Source organism: Corythoichthys intestinalis, chromosome 9 (assembly GCF_030265065.1).
Source record: "Corythoichthys intestinalis isolate RoL2023-P3 chromosome 9, ASM3026506v1, whole genome shotgun sequence".
Lineage (NCBI taxonomy): Eukaryota > Metazoa > Chordata > Actinopteri > Syngnathiformes > Syngnathidae > Corythoichthys > Corythoichthys intestinalis.
Genome location: NC_080403.1, coordinates 11,662,290 through 11,686,202, shown reverse-complemented (window position 1 = coordinate 11,686,202; position 23,913 = coordinate 11,662,290). Strand labels below are relative to the sequence as shown.

The window sequence follows — 23,913 nt, the reverse complement described above, 5'->3', positions numbered from 1 at the left end:
TACATCCCGGAATTTCTATAGATATGAACATAGAACAGTCTAGATCCTTGGTTAAGAGCAAAAAAACGGGTAGTTATTATTCATTTTACGTAAATATTATGTAAATCCTACGTGGTGGCCATCACAAAACAAAGACCTTTTTGGGTTGAAAATTCTTGAAAATAATTGTGTACGTCCCGGAATTTCTATAGATATGAACATGGAACAGTCTAGATCCTTGGTTAAAAGCAAAAAAACGAGCAGTCATCATTTCGAGCTAAAGTTACGCTAATTTTTTCCATGCATTTTTATCACAACGTTTCAAATTGCATGCATGGGGCTATTTTATATAATAATTACCTTGAATCCTCAACCAAATCACTATTGAGACACTTCTACCTGCTGGTATGCAGTAAAACTTTCACCCTTTTCCCACCTTAATCCGGCGTTTGAACGCAGCGTGTGAAAGCCAAATCCGACCCCCAATGGGAAGGTGTGGCGCAATATTTGTGGGAGCTGTCTTGCCAACTGATGTTAAAGTCTATGATACAGTATAACCGACAAATATTCGGATGTTTGTGCACTCTTCGTGACAGGCTACAATGTTTGCAGGTACTGTTAGCGCAGAGCACGTAAACTCTGATGAACCTCAAACACAGTTATAAAGAAGAAGAAATAAAAGAGGCGCACACTCTTCACAGTTACTTGTTGTGGTGTCCCATCCCCCCCATCTTAGACATAGACGAACTGGGCGAATTATGTCATCCTTCAATGTTTTTTACCCCCTTGTTGGCTTTCTTTTCTCTCGTTTTTGGGCAAACTAACTCCAACCCAAATGACGCTTTCCCCCGTGACCTCCAGCCACCACCGCAGTTCGCCGTCTAGCCTGCTGAGAGACACATTGCTCGGCTTGCTCACCACCAAAAGTCGACCTCTTCGCCTGGTTCTAGATTGAATTGGAATGAAAGTGTCACTGTTTGAAGAGAATTGTGGAAAGCAACCCCCGGTTTAAAGAAAATAATAAAAAATTAAAAAAAGCTCCAAAGGTATTCATTAGCAACTGAAAAGAAAGAAATCCTCTCATCCAACCAATTAATATAATGAAACTACCGTAATTTCCTGAATATAACGCACACTTTTTTTCCCCTAAAATCAACTTGTAAAATCATGGTGCGCATTATAAACGGGTACATGGATGGAGACAGAAATATATATATATATATATATATATATTTATATATATATATATATATATTATATATAATATAAAAAACTTTTTTTTTTATTGACACGGCCATGTTGCGTTGAAGAAACGTATGCGGCGATCCGTTGCCGACCATTACGGTACGTGACGTCACCATTTGGTTTCGGTAATACTTCACTCTGATCGGCCGAATGATTTCGTCGGTGTTAAATTCTGCTTTTTTCACTCTTCATAAAGCACAGAATTTAGTTTCTTGAACTCATTTGAGTCAACGTTTATTGCAGCTCCGCAACTCGGACAATAACAAACGTAACAACACAGACTTCCTGTGTCCGTCAACTATATCTGTCCCTCGGGAAACTCAAACCCAAATAACAATAGTTCCTATTGTTACTGTCGTGTCGACAGCGATGAGCTCTCTCGGATTTCCGACTTACGTTCTCACTTTCATTTTACCGTATCAATCCATGGAGGAAACATTTATTCATCATGATGAAACGAGCAATTTATACAGCAGCCTTTAAAAGAAAATTCACATGTGTTTTGTTTTCTCCTGGATTCTGGTAAGTTCAAGAAGTTATCAGATCATATTATTAACGTACATATTGTCAGTTTACGGTAATGTTTCGAATTACCAATGCACTATGCTTGTGCTGTGTTTCACCAGTCAGTAAAATGACATTTCTGTATCTGTACACGAGCTCTGTTTTCTTGTATTCTTCTATTTATTGGTGCTAAAATTAGGGTGCGCGTTATACACGGGTACAATAATTTCCCCTAGATTTTACAAGTAAATTTGGGGTGTGTGTTATACACGGGTGCGCCTTATATTCGGGAAATTACGGTAATAGAGTGGGCTAAGGAGGTGCTTAATTAGTTGTTGCATGTCTGTGTACATGACACTATTCAGTATCACGAATGTGGACATAATATTAGAGTTGCCAACTGTCCCTTGAAAAACGGAATCGTCACGTATTCAGAAAAGCAAAGTACTGTATGCGTCCCATATTGAGCTTTCATGGGATGTGCTTTGTACCGTGTTATCATGGAACTCGAAAAAAGTCACATAATTGTAGAACTAACGAATACTGGCATGGTGCTTTACAAGAATATGCAGGGAAATGCATTACCCACCTCTCCTGCTTTTTGACCATTGAGCTGACGAAAGAATGACAAAATCCCATCTCTTTGGTCGAGGTACTGTCGCTTGCCATGATGGTAACGGAAGACAACATAAGAGTGTGGGAGATAAGGTGTGTGAGTGAAGCATTAATAAAAAGCATGTTCAAAATGATGATAATTTGTTTTCTTGTTCTTCTCTGTGGACTTCATTTTCACTAATTGTATTATATGTTTGAGTTCTGTCAATTTCATTTGTATTTCCACGTTATATTTGGAGTGATCATTTGCGAAAATGTTATTTCTGAGGGGTATTTGAATGCAACTAAGTTGTTTAAAAAACAAAAAAAAGTTTACCTGAGAGTTTGTGGTTGCACTTTTTAACGTTTTTTTTTTTTACGTTTTTTTTTTTTTTTTATGGCCAAAAACACACACATTAAAAAAAGGCTCAAGACTTAGAGTGCATGTGACACGAAAAAGCATGTTTATTTCATAATACACGTGGTATTTTATGCTCCTGAATGATATGGACCGCTTGGATGTGTGTGGAAGCGATCGCTATATTTATTTAGTTTTTTGAATCCCGCCCCATGAAAATGAGTGACTTTCGGCTTCGGTCTTGCATTGAGGAGGAGGGCGCTGTGACGTGTACGGTAGAAGGCGTCTTCACTATACAGCGTACTGTCGTGTATGAGGACAAAGGATTCAGCTGATTTTGCGGATTAATACGTTTATTTTTTGCATCACGCCAGTCAAACGGCTGCAGAAAAATCATTCTGTATGAGGGAGAGGCGTATGCGCCTTTTTGGAGTTTCAAAAGGTTCCCATTCATCGTGGATATTGGCAAAAACAAGCCCGACTACTGTGGGAGCATTGGACTTACGAGGAAGTGAGTAAACATCTTGTTTAGTATTATGTCAAATATTAATACAGCTATTACAAAGTAAACACAACAAACTTTCTTTAAATAAAGGACTACTCACGTTTGATCATTGATAGGCATGTAAAAAGCTCTCCTCATGCACATTAGCAGCACGTTAGCTGCACAACAACTGCAGCCGCCCTCCTCCGGGAACGAACTGTAAATTGCTCTCTGCCGGGCGGTTTGCCGATCCGCGAATACAATCGACAACCCAGTCGTCATGTCAAATAATCCAGGCTAGTTATGTGTGATTTTCCGCTTCGAAGACTTTGAAACATCACTCGGTTCGGGTTAACATGTCGGCTAGCTGTCACGTCTTTTGGTTTGTTTACATTCTCCGAAGCCGGGGAAGGGAATGACATATGTCCAATTTAGGTGCCATAAAATATCGTTCGGGAGGTGCGACAGTAAAGGTGAAGTCGACAGTTTTGACCATTATGGAGTAATTTTGCCATGTCATCCTGAATAAATGCATTTTTATTATTTCATATTCCATTTAGCACAAGACTGTTATTTGTCATGACCATGCCATTTATTTAGCAATTGAGGAAAATACTTGGATAAAAAGAATATCCTGTAAAAAATATTGAAGTAAAGAGACAGAAACAATGATATTTTGCAGCTCTCTTCGTCGCGTTTTCTTCGTTGTGAATAGTTCCCCCTCGACGGGCTGACTGGTCCTTCTCAAGCCATTTATATAGCTATTGGGGAAAAATACTTGGATAAAAAGAATATCCTGTAAAAATATTGGAGTAGAGAGACTGAAACAATGACATTTTGCGGCTCTCTTCGTCACGTTTTCCTCGTTCTGAATAATTCCCCCTCAATGGGCTGAATAGTAAAACCGATGAGCCCAGTCTACCGCTGACGTCATCCACCTGTTGGGGACGCTAAAGCCCTATAATGGTAGGCGTGGCTAACCGGCAGATTAAAAGACTAATTTCTCGTCATCTGCGCTTTGCTAAATTGTTGTATATAGTCGAATCGTCTCAAAATATGATTCTAATTCACATAATAATGCCATTTAATTTAATTTATTTTTTTTTTCTCCTGTCATATGCTCTTTAAGGGTTATATTATAGTTTTAAATTTAGCAGGACAAATGTTAATTTTATTCTAGCATTTTTTGTATTAAAAATTTGTTGTTGATAGTTATTGTTTTTCCATGCACTTGTATCACTCAAATATGTACCCAATTAATACAAAAAAAAAAAAAAATTCATGGGTGACGGTTATCGATGGTGTGTTTCTGAGAGTTGGAAACCCTGCATAATATTACAATACATTGGATTCAAATCCCAAGTGATGAATAACCAGAGCCAGTATGCACTAAAAAGCAACTAACACGCTGCTTTGAAGAGTACAAAATTTTTACGAGTCAATTTTTGGCCTACTTAACCTTCCACTAAAAAGGATAGGGAGGAGCTGTGTTCCCATGATATTCATGCTGTATTGTTTAACATATTTTACTTTGCAAGTCTCTTTTTCTGCATTAATATGAATGAGTCAGTTTTAACCCAGTTGAAAATCTGAACATTTTGGATGGAATATTCCTACAGCTGTTCAGCAGATCTGCTGCCAAATATCATAGCTCCAGCCTCATTATCGCTCCGGTGCGCCATCATCAATATGTCATTGTGTCATTACGGTAAATTTTCTAATCAGTACACATTATTTGACACATTATGACAGACATTCAAGTGTGGGAGTGAACACCTTTGCAGGCAAACCTGCATCTTATTTATAGACACGCTGACACATAGGTGGACAACACAGCTTCAGGAAAACTAAAGAGCTACAGAGAATTGCAAGCACACTTACTAAAAGCACATTCTGATTCGAATATAACAGATTTTTGAAAGAAGACTGCAAGAACAAAATTTACCAATTCTCATTTCTTTTTAATTTGCCTGTCTTGTGTTGGGATTTACTGTATGTCCAAGGCATGGTAGCTTATAAAAAAGATAGTGTGGTCAATAAGCCATCACTCAGCCTTTTTATTCAGTACTGTAGGATAACAGTCATCAGGATCAATAAAGAGAAACTGAATCTTGGGGCATGTTAAGCTCCCTGGAGATCTTTGTTTGGAAGTGTTGATGTTGTCTCTCTGTACAATATGAAATGGATAATATATATCATGGAAAAATGAATAGCTCACCCTTGTTTCTTCAATTTCTTCTTCATATTAAAGCCCATAAATATTTTCCACGCTATATTACCGAAATATATGACATTGGTGACAAATGGGTACCTTTTAGAATCCAAATGTTGCAACATGCTCATATAGAGTTAGATGGGGTTCATGAAAAAACGTGATATTGTTGTCATGTCATGTTAAATGTTCTTGGTGTAGTTCCCTTTAAGAAGGCCAAAGACTCCAATCAGCAAAAGCGATCGGGGACAGATAACATGTCCATTTTACACTGAGCTGAGTATCGTGCTGAACAATAAACCCAGCATGTTTATTGTATTACGTTTCTGCGTATGTCAAAAAATGGTGGACTGAGATCTTCTAAACTTGCGTGAAGCTTTGGCTAGGTTCATACTGCAGGTCTTAATGCTCAAATCCAATTTTTTCGTGTTTTTCCGCCTTGAGTGAGGCATTAACTTGACGGTCTGAACGTGACAACTCGCATAGAATTGGACCATTTCAAATCCGATCTGATTCATTTTCATATGTGGTTTAAATCGGATCTGGGCCACATTTTTCCAGAATGTGGTGACAGTCTGAACTGTCAAGTCTCCCAAATCAGAATTCATGGAGCAATCAGCTAAGCGCGCGAGGCGCAGGAAGGCAGAGATGTAGCTGTGCATTAGCGTTAGCGCCTAGCTTGAACTCGGCTTTTACGCAGGAGGCGGGCTTGACCAAAGCTATAAAAAACTACAATGAAGAAAAGGATAAGCCTGATAATGCTCGATTTTCTTTCTGTGTGCCAAATGAGCAATATTTCAGTATTGCTTACATGGCCGAGTCGGGGCAAACTGACACACATATGTAAGGCTAATGTGCATGTATGCATTCTATCAGTCCATATAAACTTTGAATGGAAGACTTATTAATGTCTGTTATTTGTGTCCTCTTTTTGGAAATCTAAATATTATCACCCTAGAATGACATACAGCCAGCTTGTGTAGTTATTTGTTTTCATGCTTCTGCGCAAGCAGGTCAGTTTGCTCCGCTTGTCGGACTGTGAATTAGTGCACATGTGTAATACTTGAACAGGCTCAATGGACAAAGTCTGAACAGGCATGCCCAAAAAACAGATATGACAAAAAATTGAAATTGTGCATTAAGACCTGCAGTATGAACTTAACCTTAGAGGGCTGCTAAGGACGGCCACGGAGAATGATTTGTGCCCAAAGACGTTCTGTCAGAATGTAGCCCAATTTGGACAACTATGTGAGTTCTTTTTCTGTACTTTTACAGTATTCAGCGCTTTTCACTCTACCAAAGTAATTTTTCTGGTATTTTGCTAGTTTTTCACTTATCGCAAGTGGATCCCCACTTCAGAAAACAGGGGTTCGCTATTTCCAGACCGCCATTTGTCTCTGTGCTATGAGTGAGGCCTCTCACCTGTATAGTCGTCCATGCACTCACAGGTGAAGCCTCCCTCTCTGCTACGACACACGCCGTGAGCGCCACAGGGTTTGGAGTAGCACAGGTCGATCTCGGTCTCGCAGTAGTCTCCCGTGAACCCGGAGGGACAGCGGCAGCGTAGGCCAGCGATGGGGTGGATGGGCCGGAAGAGGATGGTGTCGGATGCCACAAAAGGGGCCAGGCTGTCAAACTTTAGCACGGAAACGCACTTCATGTAGTTCTCACAGGGCTCCCGCAAGCAGATGTTGTCATCGAAGGGCAGAACTTCCTGGGAGGATATTTGGGCCAGCAAGCTGCGGTTTAGGTACAGCCTCTCCTGGAGTTCCTCGGAACCGAAAAACTCCGGCCCGCCCCCTTCCGCTCCTCTTCTGGTGTCGTCTTCTCTGCGCTGGCCGAGGCCCGAACTCCGCTGTGGGGCGTCGCCGGGCACGGCCACGGACAGGCTGACGTTCAGGATTCGGGCGCTGACATCGGTGTCGTCCTGAATGTTAAAAATGACGACGTCTTCCGGGGCTGCGGAGAGCACGCGTGCAACACCGTCCAGGAACTGAGCAAGCAGTAGGGAGAGGAAGTGCTCCTGAGAAGTGTTGGCCAGCCTCAGTGTGATGCTGTTGGACAACATCTCATCTGTGATGATGGTGACCTGGAGAAGGCACTGGGCCGACACAGAGTGGACACCATCTGTGCACAAACAGAGGAATGAACAAATGCGCTGTTTGTTAGTGAAACTAACACAACTGTGTTCACAGTTCAAACAGTTCTTTTAAAATGTTTGCATGTCATCGACCTCATTCATTCAACAATAGTACTAATTTAGTATTTGTTTTATCAACCTTATTCACTCAACAGAACTTGTAAAAACTCTTCGAATCTATGACACCCCATGATACCCCATCAGTTAAGGTTTCACATTTTTTGCTATTCCCCATGAATAACAAGAGGTTACTGTAAATGTATTTGAACAGCATCAGGAGTTCCTAGGTCCACACCCTGACAAAGATCATGTTTAACAGTGGTCCGGTGTCTATGTTCACCCAAGCGAAGAAAACCAAACGAGAGTTCACTTACAAGTGAACCAAGACCACCTTTCCAACAGCAGCTTTCAAATAATGTTGTTCACACTTGACCGAATGAACCACACTGTAGGAACAATCGTGCTAAAGTTCCAACCAGACCTGCCAAGTGTGAACACAGCTTATAATAGAAGGACGCTTATATGAAAGAAACACTTTCCTCATATTCTCGGGTCAAAAGAAGAGTTTATCTCCTGCTATGCGTTCTACAAATGATAATAGACGTACGCCAGGAGCAACAAAGAGCAAGCTTATGTTCCCTTTCAATACATCCCAAGGTCCTAATCAGGAATTTTACGCTTGCATTCAGTGCAAAACTCCTCCTTTCTTTGTCCGGAAGCAAAAATACTTCTTCATTTTACATGCCAAGTTTCCAGTTCAACAGTTGAAGCTTTTCTCAGCTTCTAATCACTTGTCTTGTATCCTCTTGTTCCCATTACACATCATTTACATGTTTACCTTCAGTTCTGTTGGCCTTTCAGTGCTGACATGCAGTCTTTGCAAGTATGTCATCAGACCGCACGGTAACTTACAATATCCATTTCCCATTCTATTGAGATTACATTTTTAAGAGAATATTTGAGTTGTCAGCCATGAAGGAAAATTTGCGTGCATTCATCTTCTTATTGTTATATTTTTTTGCATCACTCAAAGCTCTAAGAATTTGAAAAGGAATTTGGGAAAACTGCTGGGCTGGCAAAGTAAACAATAATTTTGTGAAGTTTCAAATGCTTACCGTAATTTTTGGACCATAACACTTTACTTTTTTCCATCATTTTGAATCCTGCGGCTTATAGACCAGTACAGCTTTTTTCTTTTATTTGGGTTAATAGGTAACACTTTATTTGACAGCAGCGTCATACTAACTCCGTTTATGTCCAGCTCAGATCTTTAACATCCATTCAAAAGTCAGATAATTTGCCGGATGACACAAAATGACATCTGTCATAAGCATCCATTAATACTCATGGCAGTGTCATGTCATAATTGAGATGGTCTAATGACAGTCTCATGGCACCATTGTCAAATAAAGTGTTACCAAATACCATAATTAGCGATTAATGAAACAACTGGAACAGCAACTGAAGAAATAATTAGCATAGAACATGAATTTTGATTGTTATTTACATCTGTAGCGCTTCCATGCATGCTAGGAGGCATGTTAGACGACAACAATGTTGGCAGCAGAGGTTGACGGTCTCCTCGAAGGGAGCAATGATGGCCAAATGAAGCTTTTTGAAGCAACGAAGCTTTGCAGCAAATTGGTTCAAAGCTTCATGGTGGTTCATTTGGTCTTATGACATCTTATGATGCCGCTATCAAATAAAGTGTTACCGGTTAATATCTTTTGGTGTCAATATCCCATAATACAGTGAGGACAGCTGCGGCTTACAGTCCAGTGCGGCTTATCTATGGATAAATACCGTTTTCGTTTCAAATCTGGTGGGTGGCGGCTTATAGTCAGGTGCACCTTACAGTCCAAAAATTACTATATTTGTCGCCTTATCAAATCAGGGATTAAACATGAGCTCCGAGAGGTGTTGTGTTAATGTTGTGCAGTTAGGGTTGGTGCTATGGTACATGATAGAAATATCAAGCATTATTCCAACATGAATGCAGTAGTCTTTGCTAACTGAGACGAAATAGCATTTTTGGGGGACCTTTCTGAAAAATGCCACATTGAAAATGCTAGGTTTGTGGCTAAAAGTGAAAATATGCAAAAGAATGTGTCCTTTATGTTGATAAGATTTAATTGGATATTTGATAATAAGGTCTGCTCCAGGTCCACAAGGCTACTGTGGTCTAAGCAGTAATCACAAAACCAGTACAATCGACTCAAACGTGGCTGCCGCCTCCTCGCTCCCAAACAATCAATGAGCCACTTTGTTTGAGGAGCCTGGATGCCGGCCAGAGGGCAGAACCTGTGTGCACAACTCACGCAAACAAACAGAAAACTTCCCAAAGTTACTAGATCACTACTTGGCATCAGACAAGTTTGAAAGCAGGGGGATCAATGAGTGGGGGTTTAGGAGGACGAGAGGCAGGAGGGATTCTCATATAGGAAGCGAAACAGAAGCATGTTTGACACGGTTCTAATCCCTCTGTTTTCAGTCAAGAGCCTCCGACGCAGCGATAATGCATGACCCAACTGGAGGAAGTACAGAAACAAGCGGGACTAATTCACACTGTACCGTCAACACACACACGCGGACACACAAGCATGCATACATATGCGCACGCGCACACACCCACAAACGAGGCCCCCACCACACACTCACACACACCTGTGTAAGCAAGACAATACTTGCATCTCAAGAAAAGTGGATGATAGATATAACAACAGACTACTGAATGAAGACCCACAAAAATAAAGTTTGTGAATACCAAAACAAAGCTGCTATTTTTTTTTTCACACTAAAAAATTCCCAATTTTCCCTATAATTCCCCATTTTCCACTCCTCCCATAAAACAATACAAAAAAACATTCATTTCCAATGGGATAGTCAACAAAAAGACAAAAAGCCAAACAATGCAAATTCGAAATCTTGAGTTGATTTGATCACTTAGGGAGTATTTCAACAAATTGCCACATTTCCTGAATTCTACATTTTTCCAAATAAATTTTCTAATTTTTCCATAATAAAATAGCCACATTACAACATCTACATTCCCATTCCTATATTCCCCTCTACTTGCTCATTCCTTGACTAAATGCAACCATTCCAACTTTTTAAATGATCCACGGATAGAAACACTTGTAGTTCTTAAAAGATAAACGTTATTATAAGTTAAAATAATTTGATACTGAAACCCCTTTTGATGTTTTCGTTTTTATACAACCTGTAAAATTAGTTTAACTAGTAGGCCATTGTTGTTGACGTCGCAGGGAGGTGACGTTACATGGTTATGCTGCCGGGCTTCCGGAGTATAACATAAACATGTCATCGGTTCAACCATTTCAATTTGAACCCGAGAGGAACATTAATGAGCAAGAAAGCACTGTTAATATTTCACAAATCAAGCGGCAAAAGCAAAATGAACAAGAAAGACGGGATGAGACAAGACGAGAGTAGGGGAAAAAAACGGTGTTCTGCCAAAACGTGCTACAACGGCGAAATGTCCTATAAGAGGTGAATTTGACACCCAAAGTACTACCATGCGCTTTCAGCTTGTTTTGTTTAGATGCATACAAACAGAACATAATAAAGATGCCTTAAAATGCCTTAATAAAAGACTGAATAAAAACACAAATAGTAAGTAATTGCCACTTTTAACAGATGAGCGCATGTGTTGGACGTCTCGCCGTGTAGAAGGAATTGCAGTAACCCTTTAGTATTCGTCGAGTGACAGTGACAATCTGTCATCACCCCGAGCGTCCATTGCAGGTACAAAAACATGGCGCCCTCAGTAGGTCAAAACATGTATTAAATATGATAGATTTTTAAAATATCAATGGCAATATTTTATGTGTTTCTAAGAACATATTTTAGTAAAAGAGAACAATTGTGGCTTATTACAGCCAACAAGTCTTTAAGTCCGAGGTTCCCTCTAAGAATTTGAACTATTCTGATTCCCCAAATTTTCAAGATAAAACCCCCAAATTGAATGATTATTACACATTCCCCTTCTACTTCAACATTTGACGAGATATTCAAATCTTTCAGACTTAAAAGACTTCAGCTCATTCACATCCTGGAAATTGTTAGTATTCCCCAAATTCATCAACGTTTCAAATACATATTTTAAAAACAGATATTTGACATTATTCCCTCCTCCTTACACATTTGTTGACTGATTTACACAATTCCGACTTCAAATAGTTCCGCACATTAAAGCCATCTTGGCAAGGGACAGACATAACAATTTAATTATTGTTTAGAATGTTGCTAATTGTGTGCGGTTGAATGATGAATCGTGTCTGAAAGCACATGAAAGAGTATGAAGCCCATTACTTGGCTGCAAGTACTGGAGCTGGTGTTCAATCTGAACTACATTGTCTTCAAATGAAGAATGATACAATTTATTGGAAGTTGAATGACAGCCATTTGTTGAAATTAAAGCAAGAGCTCAGAACATCTCGAAACAGACTTTTCTTCAATCTTTATAGACAATGAAGGAAATGTGTGCCTTTTGGTCTCTTTTTGAGTCTTCAAACAATCCGAATGACTCAATACATCTTTTGACACAGTTCTTACGCCATTTTCTGAGGGTTGATGAACACAGCGACTCAACCAGTTATGTGAAGAAAAGAAAAACAACTGAAAATATTCATGATGTTTAAATGGCAAATCGAATTCAAGCTAAAACCTTTGACATTAACAGATGAGCTGCATAAATGAAATGTGATTTCTAAAAGTAGCTATTATCTGTTCTTCACTTTCTGACAGATTTTTGATGATGGAAGGTTTCAAGTAGAGTAACAGAATAGACAGACAACTACTGAGCAGAATGCAAGATGAGCACAATTTGCATTCACTTTTCAGTCCCTGACTGGAGTTCATCATCAGTCGCTGAAACATGCAGTAAAATTTGCGCTAACCATGGCATGTTTTCGCCAGACATTATTTGTTTTTGACAAACTACACAAAAATCATTTTTTTCTTGAACTACCACCAATGAGAGCGTCAAATTCTTAAAGCAATTCCTAGGAGAGTCTATCTGGTGGGTGGCATTCGAACCCAGCATCAACAAATGCTAGAGTTTGTTCTTCAAGTGGCGAGACTTCCTGACTTCCTGGCAAATGCCTGCTATAAGAGTTTGGTCCTTTTATTAATAGTGGGACTCTGGAAGGCGGCCCTTGGTTTGTCATAAACGGACCATGTTTTGAAAAACTAGCCAGATTGTGTAAATTTTACAGAAGAACCAAAAACCCGGAGGACGAACATTTTCGGCCAAAATATGATTCGGTCCGAAATGCTTTTTTTCAGAGAAACATTCCCAAAATCGGACGTTGTGTTGATGCAAGCAAATTGCAAATAGAGATAAGATACTTAGGTGCATCTCTCATTTCAGCAGTCATTCGTTTTCCGAGCAATGGAGTTGAGAGACCACATACTGAAAACTAAATGATTGGAGTCTTTCATTGAGGTCTAATCGTAAACTGTGTATTTCATCCTGCTTTCACTTAACCCGCGTTATGAAGGGCATTACTTGTGGGAATAAAGCAGCCTTATCTGTGGCAAACTAATGATCTCAATGAACGGAGGAACAGACTTCAGCGTAATAAAGCAGAGAAGCTATTTTATATTTAAAAAAAAAAATAAAAAATAATAATAATAACCTTCCACTTTCTTTTATCAGCATATTATTTACATGTACATTATTTTTTCATGCATTGTGGGAAAATGTAAACATTTCATTTTGTATTTAATCTTATTTTAGGTTGTGCATTGTTGAAATTTCATTACTAAAAAATATGATCAAATAATATTTTATCTAATTTTAAGAAGAGCTGTCCAGACTAGTCGACGTTGTCGATGCCATCGATGATGTAAATGCGTCGACGGGCAAAACATACCGTCAACGGGTGATGACGGGTTGAAAAAATTTTTACATGCGGATAAATTTAGAATGGCGGACGCTCGCGATGCAAGCGGTTGTTACTGGAACCCCCAAGGGGGCCACTGTTATTTCAATGTGACCGGCATTGTCAGATTGAGCAAAGAGGAAGAAAGTGGGCGAGCAAGAGAAGAGGGAGCGAGATCGGTGAGTTGGGAAAGTGCGCGGGTACTGCGGAGTTCAGTGGCTGCACCCCCCTCCCCCCCCCACGTTTTTGTTTTGGTCAATAAAAGTAGCCAAAAAGAGCCATCCAACGCCTCTCAGTGTTTTTATGCACGCCGCCGCCTTCCTGAGGAAGAAATCGGATGAACCGACGACAACGAGCCAAGTGAATCGCCGGTTCTCTCTTCACTACGGAGAGGAGTTGAAAACACCGCCAATTACAAAAAAAGGGCTGGAATAAGTGGAATTATTTCAAGGAAAATATGGAGGGAGCCACTGTGTGTACTCTTTGCTAAACTGAGCTCGCATACCACAGTAGCACGTCAGCTATGAACGAACACTTGAAGCGCCGTCACCCAAGTATAATTTTCGAAGCCAACAAGAAAGAACAAACTAGCGGATTGTAAGTCCATACAACTTTCTAACGATTTTTAAAAAAATGGAAGTTACCTTTATGTGCGTCGTATCAACGTTGCATTTTAATTTAATAAAATAATTAATATAGATATTATATAATTATAAAATATATTTTAAAAATTATTATTAAATTTATTAGGATCATGGAAGCTCCCACATTGTGTATATACATATAGTAGTATACTATATTTAAATAAATAAATTAATACTATATATTTCATTTTTGTTACTGTGAGTATGTGTGCCTCTCATTCAAAATAATTGTAATATTTCAGTGTGCCCTCTACTTGATCTATTTTCAGGTTAAAGAAAAGTTGAACAGTTTTTCCCCTCCCCCAAAAATGCAGAATGCACACCAGAAAAAGCATCTGAACTCACACAAAGTATTCTGAAAATGGTTGTCTGGGACATTGTAATTCATTTTAAAATTTAGAACAATATAGACAATGTCATACCACAAAAAGAGTAAGAATTGTTTTAACTCCTGTTAAAGAGGTGAAGTCTTAGCGTTTCCGTTTACATTTTTTTCGCACTAGTTTATGCTGGCAGCATTTGACCTCATTGTTTGTGATTTATTATTGATATTTATGTTATTTATTTGATTATTTGTACGTTAATAAAGAATTTAGGTGTTCCAAAATGTTTTTTTGTGAATTAATAAGCTTCAACAAAAATTTCATTATTAAAGTAGTAAAAAAAAAAAAAAAAGAACTTAATAGATTAGTCGACTAATCGTAAAAATAGTCGGCTGACTAATCGGGAAGAAATTAGTCGTTTGGGACAGCCCTAATTTTAAGCATTAAGGATTAATTAAAACATCGGGAATAATGACTGTCTTAATTGTTATTGTTGTTGTTGTTTTTTAAATAATATTTTGAATAATAATGGGTTTCGGTTTACGGCTTTGGGTTTTCTGATTCGCTTTTCTCATATTCAGTTTTTGGTTTCAGCTAAGAAATGATGGACCCCAGTGGTGTGTATGAACGCGTTCAATGAATGATCGTTCATGAACACGTTCACATTTTGGGCGAACGTGAACTGCACACATCATATTTTTGTCTCATGAACGCCCTTATTCTAGTGGTTGTGAGCGGCATTCATAACCTTGTTCATTGTCAAGTACTGGTGTTGTGCAGCAAAGAACATATGCAACTACTGCAGTATATGTGATCCCAACCCTTTTTTAATGCATCGTAACTCTCGCGCATATCTCACTAGATATTATATAACAGAACAGTGATTTCCCCCATACCCCAAGTCTCATCCCATTGGCTGTCTGAACCCAGGGTGATCACAGGACGTGTAATCCGTATACCAAATTAATGAGTTCAGAATTAGAGCCTTTCCGACAAAACCGCAGATAAAGCCATAAGCTAAAAACACTATAAAGAAACAAACCCTAATAGCAGAAAACTATCCAACATGGCAACTCAAGCTGCCCGGGGCTGTCACGGCTGTGTTGTTTTAGCAAATATAATGGGGAATAACCATTCTTTTACATTCAGTTTGACTTGATTTAATATCTTTGGATAATATTTAAACAAGTTGCATCATAAACATACTTTTGCAACATGAATACAGTGTAAATAATGGGGAAGACGCATGAGAGAGAACTTTCCTTCGTGTGCGTTCATTACCAAACGTAAGTACATAATTACCTTATTTATAGAAAGTTTTTGGTATTTACATTGGAATCGCTGCATTTGCGGCCATTTGTGACGTTACGTACATGGGCAGAACGGCTGCAATTTCTGAATCTGACAGAACACTGGCCAAGTCCTAACATTTAAATGAGTTTTACGAACAGGTCAGTACCGACGAAGATTTGAAATTAAACATGAAGATTCATCTGACACATTTTCAGTGTTTAAGTGGATAAAATAATTGCTGTCTGTGGCTGTCTTCTAATATCGACTCTGTCAATAATAGTTTGCAGCAATTATGGGGAGAAGAAAACTACAAAAGTTTAGATAATAAATGAATAAATAAATAAAAAGAACAACAAGAGTTAATTTTTAAACCGTGAGCTTTAGTTCAAAACTTTAAATTATGAATTTCGAACTGAACATATCATCTTAAAATTTGTGAACTGCAATTTCAACTAGTTTATGTAGAAAATGAACTTTCCCAACACGGTGCACCTCTAGTAAATTAGACTAGAATTTGATGTCGTCTTTTGGGATGCAATGTATTGTTAAAAACACCCCTTTCTCTCATTTACAAATACTGAGTATTTGTAAAAGGTCAATTACATGTTACAGTATACAGCTCTTATTTCGGATCTTGTTAGCTTGCGCAGGCGAGTGTCCAAACTTTTAAACACTGTAGTTATCTGAATGTCACAGTGTTATAACACAAAACATCAATAACTGAGGACTCTAAGCAAGAAACAAAAGTTGCAACTCCTCTGCCCATTTTAACCCATTTGATCCATTTACGTCCTTTACAGCCAAATTTCTACAGCGACAGTAGCCAGATAAACAGCTCTCAGTAAAGAGGCACTTTTAAAGGGTCGCCCGAGTATGAGGACAGACATGGCCTTAATTATGTCCTCTGCCAACTCGCATTCTTGGATGGGAGCTCAGGCAAGGCTCCAGGGGTGGATGCAACGCTGGGAAAGTGAGCACGAGGAGAATCTTCAATGAAAGGAAGCAGACCATCCTTCAAATGGGTCATTCTCCATGGAAGGATTCTCCGTGCAGGAAGAGGGAGGGTAAGCAAGGGCTTTTGGAGCCAAATGAGGGACGTTTAGGTCCCAGACCTGGAGTGTGGTGCTGCTTTCACTTCGGACCCTTGTGGGCCTCTGGGAGCCTCTCAGCGAGAAAGTGGCGCCAGGGAAAAGATTAAACACACGCTGTGGTTATAGGTTGGGCCACAGCAGTATAGAGAACCAAGTGTTTGCGTGTGTCAATGTTCATATTGAAAAATCAAAGCAGGGTTCAGCATTTTACATTAAAGTAGGGTAAAAGAATAACTTGAATTATTTGCTTTCAGTGTGATCAGCTTAGTTATATACCATTTGATTTTGATGCCAAATGGACATCACATCAAGAGTTTTAGAGGTTATCTATCTGAAAATGTCTCAATGACAGTCAATTTGAAAAGTTCTAGCTCACCTTAATCAGAGCCATATTGATATCGAGTATATTGTGCGACAACAGTGAGCATGTTGACGTAGTTAAAAAGTAAATAGAGAAGATACAATTGTTTTGGGGTTCTCTTTTAATTCACAACTTTTTAATTTTTATCATACTGTAAAAACCTAACATTTAAGTTGCTTTATGTATATGCCCTAATAGTGTGCATTTGTATAGAAAAACACTGCTATTCACAGCATGAGTGAAATTTCACTGCATGCATAGAACTAACATGCGTATATGTTAAAATTACAGTATAGTGTAAAGCAATGTGACAAAAATAATTTTCTGCATTTTAATGACAGGAGGATATAATGTACAGTGGTATATTCAATGTAGCAGTGCTAAAACAAAAAATGCGACTTTTGAGCAGTGATGTATAAATATATAATCCTTGTGAATAACATTATGTTTATGTCTCAGGATGTCTTAATGGTGGTGATAATTGTATGCTAAGGGAGAGGCCGTGAGATAGAGAAAAGAAATCAGGGAGAGCTGCCTAATTAGACCACAAAGTTAGTCCCAGAGGATTCCCAGAAAATGTCAATGAAGTCATGGTGGATGAAGAGCAGAAAGGCACTGTGACCAAATTGTGGAGGAAAGAGACATCAGCAGTCACCGCAAGCTCCCATTCAAATTGAACCTTGAGCCATCTTTTTAAGCCTGTCTTCCAATATGTCAATTTTTAGTCATTTTGATAAGAACAGACAAAATAATATATTTAATTCTAGTGATTATGTGTTGCGTGGTGACTCTTGTTTCACTGTGATTAAATTCAAATTTTCCGCAACAAACAATGGAAGAAACCACTAGCATTATGTCATCATATTGACAATGGAGTGCTCATAAATAACCACAGAATCTTAAGGCCGGCGATCACCATATGGCTAATGATGATGATGTCACTTTTAACATCAACAGTATCTTTTATGAACCCAGCTGTACAGGATAGCCACACTGAGAAAAACCTCCAGGTAAGAAGGTAATGAGGCTCGTGTCGTACACGCGGCACACTGCGAATGTTTACTCCATCGTAGGTGCACTGAGGCAGCAACCCGTAAGGGAGAATATGACTGAAAATCACTGAAGCTAGATGGTAGATTAAATTATGTTTGAATTTCATCAAAGCAAGCAAACAACTCACAAACCTGCGATTAAAAGCATATTACTGTACTGGTGATCAAGAGAAGCATGCCGTGTGTTCATTCACACACCCACTCCAAAATCTATTTTCCACCTTTGTCACGGCCGCTAACATTAGAAGTGAATATTTACTTCAGGTTGAAACTGTTTTGGCTATTGTCATGTAAGCAAACAACACAACCAGAGCTCACACAGTAGTCCAACACACAAGAATATCGACCTGTGAATTCAGCCACTTTAACATTACAACTAAATAATTGGCGTCGCCTCTACTGTATTAGATGTATTCCTTAGTGGGTGTGGACTAAGTTCTTTTAGATGCAACATTTCCTGCAGCGCACGTGTGATGTGTTTATGGCTATTTAAACAAAAAGTCAATCTAAAGGCCTCGAGAACAAAGAATGGTGCCATCCCTCCATGCCAAACCTTAAGTGTGCCACATTTAAAGGGAATGAAAGGAGCTGCTTTGATTGGGAATCGCTGAAATCAGCTGTAAACACTCCCAAAATGCTACTTCCAGCCTGCCATGCAGAATTTACATCATTCATGAAAATGGAGCTCAGACTGTTTTGTAGGGATAGTTGACAGGTTACACATAGAAAGCCCATCTAAGCACTACCCGGGTGGAAAAAGTCGTTTATTGTATTTGAAGTATATTGACAATTTTAGTAATATATCTAAAATGTACTTCAACAAATTGTATAATTTTTCAAAAATATATAAAAGTACAATAAAATCATGCTTTCGTCCATATACTTTTAACACACTTTAACATAAATATACTATATTACACTTGATATAAATGTACAGTATAATACTAGAATACACTTGAAATAGAAATTATATGTTAATTTCTAAAATGTACTTTTTTAAAATTACTTTTTACAATTATTTTTGACATTTCAAAATGTATGCTCAATGTTGTCCCTCAGAGCCTACTTTAAAAGGGCACATTTTAATATTAACACTGTAATATCAATTTTGATTGTTATGTTTCAGTCTAATGATGAAGTGAAGTTAATTACATTCGTACTTCTGGGCATTATTTTGAAAACTTGTTGTAATATTTCTGCAAAAATGCACTTAATAAACCCAATTAGGACATTTTGTGCATTAAAGTAAATTTTTTCACTTGGAAGTAGTTTAATATACTAGTAATACAGTTCTCTGAATAGTCAAAGTAGTAAGTAATATAGTAGTGTAGCATCATAAAGGTGTGTCAGAGTGACGCTCTTATTGGTGCATTCGATGTGGCAACGCGACGCTCCCATTGGATTTCGTGCCGCAAAGACTTGTGGGTTAACTTACACCACAACAGTAAATAGTTGGGAAATACATGAGATGGGTGAGTGCAGTGTAAATAAAGTGTGAAAAGTGAGTTTGAGTTTTGCACTACCTTACCAGTGGTGAAAATCGGCTGGAACGGGCCGGAATGGGCCGGAACGTTGTTCCGGCATGAGTTTTGGGGCTGGAACGCTGTTCCGTCATACGGTGCTTTGATCCCGAAAATATGATGGCAACTGTCAAAACCCTGTGTTTAAAAAACCCCTGCCACACTGCCACACACGCATCTCCCAAAAGAACAATCTACTAATGTCAGATTAACATACACTAGTGTTGACAACAAGCCGAAAAAGAGCTTGTGTAGCGTAATCCGTTTCAACCGATATTTATTATTCATTTATTTATTCTATGTAGTTCTTCCCAGCGTCTCTCTTTTATCTGACCATTCGCGTCACCTTGAACATGCAGGCAGCAAAAAATAAATAAAATTTTAAAAAACCTGGACTCTGCTGTCCGTCCAATTGACGTACTGACATGTGATCAGCATGGATAGTTAGCTCTGATTGGTTGAAATTGTTTTTTTTTTTTTTTTTTTTGGACGACAACAAATAGAGGAAAAAAGGCTTGCTGAATTAAAGGGACATTGCAACGGAAAATTGATCAGAGTTCCGGCAAGAAATTCTAGCCACTTTCACCCCTGTTCCTTACTGGAAATTTAATCCCGCTGTCAGTTCTTGCGAGCACTACAATAGCAAGGTAATGGTAAAGTATACTAAAAAAAAATTAGAAGTAAGCATATTATTACCACTGTAATGCTTACATATTTTAAAGACACGAACAATTCATTTATAATGTACTCATAATAAAAATAAAGTACACTTCAATTTCACTACATAAGCACATATTAGATAACAGATAAACTAATATGCTTAAGGTATACAAAGTACATTAAGAACACTTCAAGTTGATTTTTTTTCACAATTTAATTACAATGAAAATTTATTAAGTATAAAATTGTTCCAAAATAGCATGCTTAAAGTAAATGATAATAAACACACTTAAAGCATAATGATGATTAGTGTGGCTTCAAGGACACAAAAGTATGCTAAACTTTGGTACATTTAACACATTTATTTTTCACCAGGGTAGGACTACATGTAAACTTCACATTAGGAGGCCTTTTGGGATTAAAACACCAGACCCTGCAAGAGTGAGATGTACATGTGAACCACTCCACCCAATATGCGGCAACATGTATGCCATCTTTTAAATACCTAAGAATATTACAGAAGTTAAATGTACAAAGAGTATTTATAGCTTTCCACTATTGAGAAAGTAATGGGTCAAAAGAAATGTCACATTTCACTCATGTATATTTAAACCGATATCAGGGTCAAAGTTCATCAAAGTGTAAAAGACAACAAAGTTTAGGTTCTGACAGCTTAGAAAAACGCACAACTATCATGAAAAAGTCACCGACATGGCTAAATTAAGTAAATCACAGTTAGAAAAATTGAAAAAAAAAATCTCCATCATACTGTATCTGCCTTGACTGATTTCATTCAAATTAAATTAATTATTCCAGCCTGTGACAGCAAAACGGAGAGCCTGCAGCGGCGCGGCCAGGCTAATCCCCACCTCCTCAGTGGCAGCAGCCGGCGAGCGGATGTTCAATTAATAACATTGTGTAGGAGAACATTTCTGCCCTCAACTGCTACTAATGAGGGTAGATGTAGGTTAAAGATCGAACGAGTGGAAGATTATCAAGATGCCAGAGTTCTACGCCTCTCTGACAAGCTGTTTACCTAATGAACTGTGGGGCGTTCAGACTAGGTGTATTTTTTATATAAAAGTGGCAGTTGTTTTATTTTAATAGATGATAGCTTTTTGGGTAAAAACAAAAACTTTAAAAACAGGTTTCAATGTTTTTAAAAACAATGAGCCATTTTAAAAACTTTTAGACTAAAAATGTGGCACACGTTTGTAAGGTTTTCAGTCACAGTGTCAGGGTCAAAACAATAATGGATTGAACACAGCGGTTAAGTAGAGCTTCTACACTGGTGTGCATCTTTACTACACTGCTAATGTATCCATGATAGTTACATTATTCACCAAAGACCCATTTCATGTCACGTTTATGTAGACCTGTCAAAGTGATATTGCCAACTAATGACCTGGCATGCACATGACATATATTTTAGTCATTTTTGCAGGTCTCTGTGAGCTTTGGCATCAGCTGTATGTGAAATCTTCTAAATACCTAAAGAAAAAAAAGCTAACCAGTTTTAATCCCGAATACTGTCTGAAACAATAGTGGGAGACCAAAGCATATAATTTGTCTTGCTCAATGTTGTGAGTTTGAGATCACGGCATTACAGTGTTCATTTATGCATCACTACTTATAGATCAAATTCAAAAAATGCTCATACATGTATTTAAATCTCAAAGCAGCACTTTTAAATGATCCAAATTCACACAAAGCTGACAAAATGACTGACATGACATGCTACGCAGCCTGTGGGTTGAGAATTTGAACTATGGGAGGAATAATACATTTCAATCGAAGAGCTTTACGGTTACCTTGAGCGGAACACATACAACAACAGCCCTGTGTTCTGGCATTCATGAATGAATGTAGTGTGTCAGTGCTTGCATACATGCTGGAGTAAATATACTGTATGTCTGAACTTAGTGTTTTGATACTAGTATGACAGATTTTAAAAAACACGAAAATAAAATTCTCGTCTAAGCCAGCAACCAAAACAACACAACTGTGATTCAATCAATCAGGAGAAATGTGTCTTCTTCATTCGCAGTAAAATGTTGCTGGGTAGCTGTTCCCATGAAAGGCAAATGAAGACTGTTCGGGGAGGCGAGTGGGGGCTATAAAAATGGGTGGAGTGCAGGTTTTTCATGTCATTTCATTCGAACCCTGCCCCCTCGGCAGGCACTCTTCCTGCCCCCTCACTAGACCAGCAACGGCTAGTATTAACACTCCAACAAAACAACCCCCAAACTCTGAATTATATACCGTAATTTTCGGACCATAAACCGCTACTTTTGCCCCCTCATTTTCAATCCTGCAGCTTATACAGTGGGGAGAACAAATATTTGATACGCTGCCAATGGGAAAACCCATTGGCAGTATATCAAATACTTGATCTCCCCACTGTAGTCCAATGCAGTTTATTTGTTGATTTATTGGCCTAATACTGTAGGTAACACTTTATTTGACAGAGGCGTCACAAAACTGACGTAAGACCGTCATTATTATGACATGACACTATCATGGCATTAATGAATGCACATGACAGATGTCATTAAGTGTCATCTGGCAAATTAAGTCACAAACTCCATTTATGTCCAGCTTGGATCATTTACATTCATTCAAATCTGAGATCATTTGCTAGATGACACAAAATTATATCGGTCATAAGCATTCATTGATGCTCATAGCAGTGTAATGTCATAATTATGATGAATTTATGGCACCACTGTCAAATAAAGTGGTTACAAATACCTAGACTAGCAATTACTGAAACAACCGAAACAGTAACTGAATAAATAATTAGCACAAAACATTTATTATGATTGTTATTAATATCAGTAGCGCTGCATTGCATGCTACGCGGCATGTTGGACGACAACAGTGTTGACAGCAGGTGGCTGCAGAGTTGACTGTCTCCCTCAAGGGAGCAGTGATGGCCAAATAAAGCTTTGCAGCCAGTTGGATCAAAGCTTCATGCTGGTTCATTTGGTTTTATGACAGTCCTATGATGCCGCTGTCACATAAAGTGTTACCGGTTAATATCTTTTGGTGTAAATATCCCATAATAATACAGTATAATACAATAATACTACAGTGAGGACGGCTGCGGCTTATAGTCCAGTGCGCTTATCTATGAATAAATGGGTTTTTGTGTCAAATTTTGTGGGTGGCGGCTTATCGTCCGAAAATTACGGTACTGTACTCCAGCCCAATGACTTAAACTACAACTGCATCATCAGTAACAGACAACAACCAAAGCCGTTAATTTAACGCGTTGAACCCTTCAAACACACATGTTAAGGTGGCCAAGAAGTCATTTGAAATTTCTTCACATTTCTTGCAAATATTTACGAAATTAAAAGCTCAACCCTAGTTTTGCAACCCTGGTTTGCAAAAAAAAAAAAAAATCTTTAATACAATTTGTCTGATTCTATTGTATAATCAATGTGAATACATGTATTCTTTATAATCCTTTGTTTTGGATTAATTTCTCTATCTTACTTGGTTTTGTCCCGCTCTCATCTCTGGTACAGCAAAAAACAACAAC

At 38.4% G+C, this 23,913-nt stretch overlaps 1 protein-coding gene across 4 annotated transcripts in view; it reads right to left on the bottom strand.

Annotated features, from left to right (window-relative positions):
* The window catches only part of celsr2 (cadherin, EGF LAG seven-pass G-type receptor 2), a 163,132-nt gene that overhangs the window by 109,949 nt on the left and 29,270 nt on the right, over positions 1 to 23,913 (bottom strand). For all 4 annotated transcript variants that reach the window (XM_057845311.1, XM_057845309.1, XM_057845310.1 and 1 more), the window contains exon 2: positions 6,799 to 7,503. In XM_057845311.1, coding sequence (XP_057701294.1) covers positions 6,799 to 7,503 — 705 coding nt within the window. The remainder of the gene's footprint in view (positions 1 to 6,798; positions 7,504 to 23,913) is intronic.